The sequence below is a fragment of the Xiphophorus hellerii genome, chromosome 22, assembly GCF_003331165.1.
Source record: "Xiphophorus hellerii strain 12219 chromosome 22, Xiphophorus_hellerii-4.1, whole genome shotgun sequence".
Lineage (NCBI taxonomy): Eukaryota > Metazoa > Chordata > Actinopteri > Cyprinodontiformes > Poeciliidae > Xiphophorus > Xiphophorus hellerii.
The window spans coordinates 3,007,315-3,017,269 of NC_045693.1; the positions used below are offsets into that span (position 1 = coordinate 3,007,315).

Genomic DNA, 9,955 nt, shown 5'->3' on the forward strand with positions numbered 1-9,955 from the left:
GGGTTTGAGTCCCAGTCTTAGGTCGTTTGTTGCATGTCTGTCTCCCTATTTCCTGTCCATCTACTGTTCAGTAAAGGCTGCTAGAGACAGAAAAATATTTAAAAAGAAAGTGTGCTGCAGTAAAATAATACAAAAACCATTTAGAGACCAGAAAGGAGTTTAAAGAACCTCTAAAGGGCATGGATGAGCAGGAAGAAGAGGAAAATGGTCCCATTTTAAAAATAGCCTGCTATTTTAGCAAAGTTTAATGTTTAAGGATGATTGTTGTCCTATTTAACATAAAATTAAAATTAAAGGCAGTTATTAAGAGACAAGTACTTTGTATAGTTTGCAGTACTTTCAATTTTAAGAAGAAAATCTCATATTCTGGTGGAAAAAATACATTATTCTTAAGTTGCTGCACTATGAGCTGATTTACATCAAGGCTTTTGAGTGGCTCAGTCAAAGTTCAGACCTAAATCCAACTGAGAATCTTTGGCAAGTCTGACGGAGTTTGAGCTTTTTAGCAGAGAATGATGGACAATAGAGTCAGACTTTTCACTTCTGTGCAGATAAAAACAAATACTCATTTACTTTACGATTATGTGTTACTTTGTTTTGTGCACACGCATAAATTCGGAATGAGTATATTAAAGTTTGTGGTTGTGGTTTTGTGGTTATGCACTTTTAAAAGACACTGAAAAACAACAAACTGTTGTATTCCTTACGGCCACCAGAGGGAGGCATTTATCTGTTTATCTGTGGAACAGCGGCAGCGCGTCGCTTTGGTTTTTCTGTGTGAAATGTTTCCTCCGCACATCTGAAACATGTTCCACATTATTACTTATGAATTATACATGCATTTTTTTATAGAGGAAATTTAAAAAAGCAGGTTGAAATATCATTTATATCCATTTATTAAACCCAAGCAGCCTGTTTTCCTGCTTGGAAAAGCGGAAAGGATTGCTTCAGATCTGCTGATAAAACCAGCCTGTTGTGTTTTGGTTGGGGAAGGTGAGAAAATATTGCTCAACTTATTTATGTTCAGTAATTTATAGATCTACACAGAGTTTCATCACATGTAGAGCACTAACAAGCAGACAAATGAAGGGAAACATGATAACTGAATTTTCTAGTTAGACGGATTGATTTACATAGGTGACCTCAGACAGAATGAGTGTAGGTAAAATTAGGACCAGATGTTCACTGGAAACCCAGGGAGGAGGAGGAGGCGGGGCCTTCGCTCTGTGGGAGGAGCTTACACGCTCCTCTGCGTTCAATTTTTATTCTAACAGGTAGTTTAAAACCTAAACTGGTGGAGATCGGCTGCAGCAAGGCGAGAGCTGCGGTTATCCAGCTTAGAGCGGATCTTTGTGTGAGAGCATGCTGAGCAGGAAGTGCTCCTCCGCGGGCACGGTGGACCGCGGGAGGGTGCGGGAGAGGCTGCAGGCTGCACTGGCCGGGCTGCAGGAGCTGCGGCTGCTCCGGGACCGGCACGGAGACATGGTGAGCTGGGCCCTGCAGCTGGACCGGGAGGAGCCGGTCAGCGCGCTGTACGCTGACCCGGTGGAGGCTGAGGAGCAGCGGCTGGAGGCGACCCTGACCGCGCTGAAGCAACAGCTGGTAGGAAGTTCAGCTTCTGTCTGGAAAACAGTCAAATAAAGCGCTTTGTGTTTTAAATAATCTACTGGTCACTAAAAAAACAAGGAGAAAAATCGCAGGATAGTTTATTTGTCAGCTGATGCCCATGCGCACTCAGCCTGCAATCATTACCAGGAAGACTGTTAAGCTCTCAGCTGGGGGTCGGAAGCAGGATGGATGTCATAAATCAAGGTTCATTGCGGCCCCCAGAGGACTTTTTAATTGTTGCTTCGTGCACGCGCGCTCAGTGCGCGAGGGCAAGCCTCAATCATTAACCACTAAATGCCAGGGAATAAAAACAAACGGATTTTTCCTTTTTTTCTGCTGTGAATGAGCGGAGAGTCTCATCCCTCAGAGGCCCCTGAGCGCCGCAGACAGCTGGCTCTGTTTAGTTTTCCATGACAAGCTTTTTCCACGCAGCCTGCTGGTAAAATCATCGAGGGGAAGTGCAGGGATTAATGTGCTATGCTTGACATCTAGGGTAGAACTGGGCAGATGCATCAAAGGATGTGTCACTGCGTGCACAGGCAACATAAGGTTCGAATTTGTGCAAACTGAATTCCCCCCATCTGCAGATTCAACTCATCCAACCTAATCTGCAGATTAAAAAAACATAAACAAGTAGTGTAAATTACAGGAAGTGAGCCAGAGATGGAGCTTTAAGCTCTGCAGTTACAGTTCCTAATCCCAACCCCCAAGCTTTTCCTCTGCTGGTAGTTTACACAATGGCCAGGCCTTCGCTGTGGGGGGGAATGAGTTACCCACCACTGCTTCTTCCAGGCTCCCCCATGTCCTGCTGGGGTTAATCATCAGCCACAGCTGAGGCGCTTTAGTTTCTCCACAGCGGTACATCAGAGCAGTGGTCCTCCAACTTTTCAAAACAAGTAACACCTCAGTCAGTTCCAGGTTTTCCTGGAAGCAGCGCTGACATTTTGAAATCCTATTACAACAGCAGGAGTTGGCGCTGCTTGATTGATGAAGGAGGTGGTGTCGTTACAAGTTGGTTATTTGAGTTTAAAGCTGGAAAATTAACTGAAAGTTCCCTAGAAGTTCCCTTAAAATCCAACATAGTCACAATAAAAACAACTTATTTGCACTTTGGATGGTTTGTATCATCACTCATTACAGTTTTCACAAACACAGTATTCTAACTTCCTTTAGTGAACCTGTTGCTTCAATGTTTGATTCTTTAAAAGTCAGAGAAATGACCTTCTTACCTAATGCTAGTTTATATCCATAAACAAACTATTACATAAATATACTGTACACCAAACTATTGGATATCGGGCTATTGCTGTTAACTTTTATATTATGAAAGTAAATAATAATCAAAATGCTAAAATTAAACACCAATTTTTTCAAAAACATTGTATTTTTGTTTATTTTGGTTGTTAAGCTTATTTGGGATGTTTGGCTGTCATAAAATATTGCAATATCCAAGTTGTTAGTATGAAAAGTCCTGATCTCCATTTGTTACTCGTATAGATCAGGTACAAAATGAACAAAAAATAACCAAGGTTGGAAATTTATTGTAAAAATTCTTCAGAGTGCCATTAAATCCAGCCCAGTTACCACTGTGGTGCCTGGATACCAGAGCTTCTTTCATCAAAGTAAAAATATTTTTCTTCACAGTAAAAGGTACCGTGTATACTTTCATGTTTATACTTTGTATTGTATTAAGAACACATGCAGTTTCAGTCATTGTTTACACGGCGAAAGCAATATTGATTTTAAAAAGGCCACATTTAGCTTTCTTTTTCCTGTTTTAATAAATGTATTACCAGGGATGGAGGGCCTGAGTGCATGGCCCCTGAAATGTCAGACCTTAGCAAATATTCCAATAGTCCATATTGTGACTCACATATTGATATTGTGAGGATTGTTGTGGTTTGATATATTGTGTACTTCTAAGGTTTTTCTGCATAACTTGCAACACTGAAACTCTCTCTGTTTAGAAAAAAAATCCTTTAAAAGTCCTGCTGTCTGTTTGCTGCATCACTCTTTTTTTTAGAGGCTTGTTTTAAACTGACAGCTTTGTGCATTTTTTGTTTGGTCATTGTTTTTCAGTCTCGTCTACGGAAGCAGGATGTTGGCCTGAAGACTCACCTGCAGCAGCTGGACCAGCAGATCAGTGAGTTGAAGCTGGATGTGAGCAAGGCCTCCACTGATCAGCTGGAGAGTGACAGCAGGCCCAGCTCAGGTGTGTAGGCAGCCATGTGTGGTTCATGTTTCAGAATACAACCAGACAATCTCACATACAGGCAGACGGGCTGGTCCCAGTGAGGGATACGGTTTCAAAACTGATTTGTCATCACTTTTTCACAAGTTTAAAATAGAAAGTCATGGTGTTACCAGAATTTTCTCCAGCTGTATGGAGAAATTTTGCTATTGCTAATCCAGTCAGCTGATTGAGAGAGTTTTCCTTTACTAAACTATATCAGTACTGTACACCAATTATATTAAGACAACACTGCTTGAATAGCTGCCGGCTGTAAAGCAGCAGACTGCAGGCTAGTTGCCTGAGCCGCTAAACCCAACCATTAGCCATTAGCATTACCATTAGCCAGCTAACACCATCTTATCTTACTTCTGTTTTTGTACAGTGAGCAGAACAAACAATATTCTGTCCAATAATCACTTGAAACCTACTTTATTTTGAAAGGGTGTTTAGTCTACGGCACCTCTTATGATCAGTATCTTACAATATGTTTGTTGCTTTAAAAGAATTACTTATTTTCTTACATTTAAAGCAGAAATGTGTAACATGATCTAACTGATTTTATTTAATCCACAAAAAAAATTCCAGTTGCTGCTTGAACAATATATAAATGATTACAGTTATAACAATATAATCTCTATGCTATTTATTGGCGCTAATATGATTTTGATGCACAGACGCAAGCAAAAATATAGAATAAAAGCCAGTGTAGTAGTTTGGTTTGGAATTAAATAAAAATGCTTATTGAATGCTTTTATAGCATAACACTGAGAGGATAACGAGTTTATATTAGCAGATTAATTAGCTTGGTTAGCTAGCCTGCAGTCTGCTGCTTTACACTATGCAGCTTGTTGCTAGGCAGCTGTAGCAGTGATGGATGTTGTGTCTTTAGTTTCCACACATGACTGTTTGTGCTTTTGCGACTGGACTCTGGCACTTTCTCATTGAAAAGTCTTTCAGCCACAGGAAAGGTGTGACGTTGATGCAGTTACCCGGACCATGCTTATGCAAATGAACTGACCTGGATTGATTCCTGCTCTCTCCAGGTTTCTATGAGCTCAGCGACGGCGGCTCTTGCTCGCGGTCCAACTCCTGCACATCTGTTTACAGCGAGAGCCTGTCATCCTCCCAGACCAGCCTCATTCCCCTGAGCCCAACCGGCTGCCACGTTAGCCCCCCACCACAGGTTGATGTTTTCCACCGCCGCTCTGTTGATGAGAGCCCTGGCCAGCCCAACCCTCCACGGACCACTGGCCTCCATCTTGGCAGCAGCAGAATCCGAGCGAGCGCCATAGGCACAGATTATCAGACACGGCCGAGACCAGTGTCAACAGGTAATAACATCTTCATTTTATTTCAGACAGCCTCTGCTGTTGTAATGGCTTGTTTTTGCTCAGCAGCTCAACACATATTTTGCTGCCTAATAACATAGTTTCCATGAGTGGAGTCAAAAGTTGATGATTGTTTTTGTTTGCATCAGGAGATCTTGAAAGAATCATGGCTCAAGGATTGGGCTGCTTCAGGTCTGCAGATACAAAAAAACTCCCAGTGTGTCCGAAACAGAAGATCTCCCCTGTGGATCCCAAATTCCAGCGCAATCTGGAATCCTGTGGTGGCACTGAAGTTTACCCGTACCCCAGTCCCCTGCATGCTGTGGCTCTCCAGAGCCCAATCTTCTTCCAGGGGGGTGAAGACAGGAAATTGGTTCTCCTAGAGGGGCAAGGAGCCTCATCGAACGGCTACGACTCTCTCCAAATGGGCTACAAAAACAAAACCCTGGGCTACATTGACAAGCTCCTCCAGCGCACCTTGAGCAAAAGCCAAATTAATGCAAGTGCAGAGACAGTGGAGATACAAGACAGCAATCAGAGGAAGCCAGCTGAAAATATAAATGTGTCTTTGGAAGTGTCTCAAAAACATGAGTCCAGTTTAACTCCTCCTCAAGCTAAAAACCAAAATTTTCCAGTGAACAGTGAGCAGAACAGGAACCGTAATGTATACTCCAACCACGAGCTGAATGATAGGAAGAGCCACGAGTCACTGAGAGGCCCAGAAATTCAATGCAGGTATTCCTATCGTGCTGTCATGAAGGAGTACAGCTCTGATGAAGTTTCACACTCAAGCCTAAAGAAGACCGACAAACCCAAAACAGAAAACTCAGGTTTGCCAAGGAATCATTCTGATAAAAACTGCGGTGAGTCAGTTGAGACAGAGATGAGGAAGAGTCACTGGCAAAGACCGTTTGTTGCTCAAACGTCAAGCACAGAGAGTCCAAGTTTTGAGGTCCAGAGCAATCACACAAGCTCTCCTGAATTTGTCCATGCCAAGTTTGTCCCTGCCTCCTCACAGAGGGTCAAGGTTAGACAAGCGGACCGCAAATCCAAGGCTGTGAAACTCAAACGAAAAAGCTCAGACAAGCCCCGAGCGTTGAGACAGCAACACAGCTTTTTATCCGGCGAAAGAACCAAAGAGGTCGGCTTTGGAGCCAGAGGGGAGCAGAGGAGATCAGGAAAGGGGAAAGTCAGTGAGAAAGGTGGCGCCTGGCAAACACACGAACACAGACAGCGGTCCGGCTCCGAGTCCAGTCTCTACGGTCCTGGAGTCAGAATCACCCAGAAGGGCCACCCTAAACCACATCCAGTCCCCACTTCATCAAAGCTCAGCAAGAACCGTAGACCACAGTCCATGGAGTATGAGCATCCAGTTGAGCAACGAAGAAGGAGACAGGCAACCCCCAAATGGCAATCTGATGTGGACATTTACCAGGCACCCTTTCTTCAGCACCAGAGGTCAAAGGAGAGCATGCAGATGGTCCGGAGTCTTAAGCCAGGTCAATGGATCGGACCGTCACACCCTTTCCACTTCTCCATGTCCTCCAACTCGTTCCTCCAAAGTCTTAATGCCAGGTATCCTCCAGCACCCTTCCACATGACCAGCCTCTACCCACCCAGATGTGAGTCTGAGTACTCAGCTGAGTGCGCCTCATTGTTCCACTCCACCATCGCCGAAAGCAGTGAGGGTGAGATGAGCGACAACACCACCAACCGTTTCGGAGACAGCGAGTCCAGCCAGAGCTCCCAGTTCTTCTCTGACTCCGACGGCAGCCAGTCCCTGGATGAGGAGGAGGTGGAGATAAACGAGGCGGCGGAGGGTGGGATGGTGTGGGCCGAGGCAGCGCTGGGGCCCACTGCAGCCGGGCAGCCCCTCCGACAGCTCCCATCGCGCCCCGAGCCTGCGGCCTGCCGCATCAAAGCTTCCCGAGCCCTGAAAAAGAAGATCCGCCGATTTCAGCCAGCCTCCCTGAAGGTCATGACCCTGGTTTAGATAAAAGATGCCCTGCAGCAAGAATGAAGACTCCTGGGAAAGCCCCTCCATGTGGTGGGAACTGCTTTAAAAAATAGCTTAACTAGATCTAATGAAGTCTCTAGGAAAATACCTTTAATCTGGACTGCATTCATCAAACACAAACAAGGAGATTGTATGAAAGCATATATAACGCTATAATCACAATTAAACTTCCTGCTAAAGGACTTATGTTGCTACAAGTGTTCAAACACTTTTCTGTCTTTTGTATTTTCTTTTAGCAAGTAACTGTTTTCTATTCTGCTTTAATTTTCCTTACATATTGCAGTTATTGATGTTTGACTCATAAGAATAAACTGATATTTAATTAATGCTGGGCCGGTTTTCTCTGAGAATTATCATCCAAGTTTTTCTGTATGTTTACAAAGCTAAGAATAACATCAAGATGTCGCCTTGGCGCTAATGCTGCAGGTTTTCTTCATAAACACGACTAAAATGATCTCGTCTGGTTAACTCTTTCCCCTCTGGGTTTCTATTTATCTGCCATAATGGAAGCAATCTCCTGTTAATCTTCACAAACATCCCGCTGAGATCGACCAGTTTAGCATAGATAGCTCTCATGCCCCCCTGCCCCACCGCCTTATCTGGCTTCCTGACTCAGCTCAGCCGTTCGTTTTAATAAGCCGCAGCTTCAACAATCAGACCAGACAGTCGTGTTTAATTAGAGGGTGAAACTCATCAGCTTCTCTCATTTCCCTGCAGGCAAACATTTACAGAAAATAAACTGAAAACACACCCACTCCTTAAGAGTTTCACAAACAGACATTAGCATGATGAGCGCTGAAGTTAGGGCCAATGAACCTAAAGAGAGATCCTGAAATGAAAAAAATTATTTAACAAAAATATTTGCACCATGAGAGAGTTTTCTGTTGCTGGTTTGCGCGTAAGATAAACGGGAATGTGCAGCGTAAGAAGCGTTTACAGAAGGCGGATGACGCTGGAATCTGATTTGAACCTTATGATTCATCTGAGTTGCGTTTCTTGATGGTTTTCCACCCAGAGTCCCACTGTTAAGAGGACTCTGGGTGGCAATCCTTTCTATCCTTTCTATATGAAAGGATAGAAAAACATTTTTCTGTCATTTGAGCATTTAATGTCAGTTAATGTATTTTTGCATTGAAAAATGCAAATATGTGTTATCAATGTCATAAAGTCATCATTACTGTTGACTTTATGCAACAGTAATTATGTTGATTTTGGTATGAGATTTAAGACAGTTTTCTGAAGTCAGTCATTCAAAGCAGTGATGTCCAAACGTTTTATCATGTGGGCACAAAAACTGCCAGAAAGACCAAAAAAAAACAAAGCAAAATTACAAAAACTTGTACTGTGAATTTGGTTTTTAGTTTAATTAAACAAATGTGTGTTTATTAGTGCTGTCAATGGTAATGCATGTGATTAATCTAAAGAGCATTAATAATACATAATGCAGATTAATCGTATTACCTACTGTGACGGTTTACAGTTATTTCTATTTTGAGATTAATCTTAGAAATTTAGAAGAAAAAACTTGGACATTTCTGAGCTTCGAAAGTCAAAAACGTGCTAGAATAAACTCAGAAATTTTGAAAATAATCTCAGAAATTTTCTAGAAAATACTTGGAAAGTTCTAAGTTTCAAAGGCTGAAAATCTTTAACTTTGAAAATTTCCAAGTTTTTAGCAGAAATTTACTACTGTACTACATTTTTCTATCTATGCTGTCAAAGGTTTGAGACAATAAACATTTTCTTAAAGGTTTTTTTCAAAATGTGCATTTTTACATTTCATGCTCACAAAATGAAGCTTAGTGATTAATCAGAGTGATTAATCTATATATATATATATATATATATATATATATATATATATATAAATTTTTCTAATTGGTGAAATCTGTTGTATTTCTGTGGAAACCAAAGAGGGAACCACAGGAGAGACTCACCGCCATTGATGACGGACGATAAGAAGCTGCTCATTGTGGCTAAGCTTAGACAGGGGGCAGCTGCACAAAGGGGCCCAATAGTCTTGTTTCTAAAATTTGCCGTGGCGTCTTTCCATTACGATTCTTTCAGAGATGGGGTGAGGAAAAGGGCAGTTCTGAAGGGAGTCAGCCAAACATTATTTCTCTGGTAATAAACTTTTCTGCCACCATGAAGCTGCCATGACCTTAAGGCTCCCAACTAAGAAGCTTACAGGGCTGATCAACTCGAACATTTCATCAGATTTCCCTTTGAAGTTTGTTATGGAAACCATTATTTTAGGACTCATGAATCATTTAGTAAATCTCCCTCTCAGAATGCTTTGATTTCATACAGAGGAGGGAGTTTTTACATCCAAATGCATGTTAATTTAGCAGCATTGTTTCCTCCCTGAATTAAAACACAAGGCAGGTCCAAAGGCCAAGCAGAAACATGCACATCAAAGAGCGTTTTTGGTTTATAAAGTTGCCAGAGTTTGAAATGGCTTATGGAGGTTTGTAGCTCCAGCTGACCTCTGTCCTCTCTGCAGGAGCGACAGCAAGCGGTCGGCAGGATTAGCGCTGTTGTTTTGAGCCTGGCTCAGAGGGAGCAGGACAAAACTGGACTTGTCTTTGATGTTGAGTAAAACCATGTCGTTGATCTGACTTTCCTCCGCCTGCCGACCTCAACCCTGAGCGGACAGCGGCCCAACAAAAGAAAGGTTGGAGCATTGTTGGATGTTCCTCTCTTTTTTGGGTCTTTTAGTGTTTAACAATTACTTTCTTTTCATTCATTACTTAAATCTGACATAAGAAG

The 9,955-nt window shown here is 42.5% G+C and overlaps 1 protein-coding gene across 1 annotated transcript; it reads left to right on the forward strand.

Annotated features, from left to right (window-relative positions):
* The first annotated feature begins 1,263 nt into the window (after positions 1-1,263).
* dact2 (dishevelled-binding antagonist of beta-catenin 2) lies at positions 1,264-7,512 on the forward strand. The gene is made up of 4 exons (XM_032553834.1): positions 1,264-1,602; positions 3,688-3,820; positions 4,885-5,172; positions 5,319-7,512. The coding sequence occupies exons 1-4, from the start codon at positions 1,363-1,365 to the stop codon at positions 7,160-7,162; spliced, it is 2,505 nt and encodes an 834-aa protein (XP_032409725.1). The 5' UTR covers positions 1,264-1,362; the 3' UTR covers positions 7,163-7,512.
* Positions 7,513-9,955: the final 2,443 nt, after the last annotated feature.

What these genes read in the sequence shown, in the direction of transcription:
- dact2 (XM_032553834.1), top strand. Translation starts at nt 1,363, where the DNA reads ATGCTGAGCAGGAAGTGCTCCTCCGCGGGCACGGTGGACCGCGGGAGG. An exon ending in CCGCGCTGAAGCAACAGCTG is followed by an intron (nt 1,603 to 3,687) that starts GTAGGAAGTTCA and finishes ATTGTTTTTCAG; the next exon opens with TCTCGTCTACGGAAGCAGGA. An exon ending in GCCGAGACCAGTGTCAACAG is followed by an intron (nt 5,173 to 5,318) that starts GTAATAACATCT and finishes TGTTTGCATCAG; the next exon opens with GAGATCTTGAAAGAATCATG.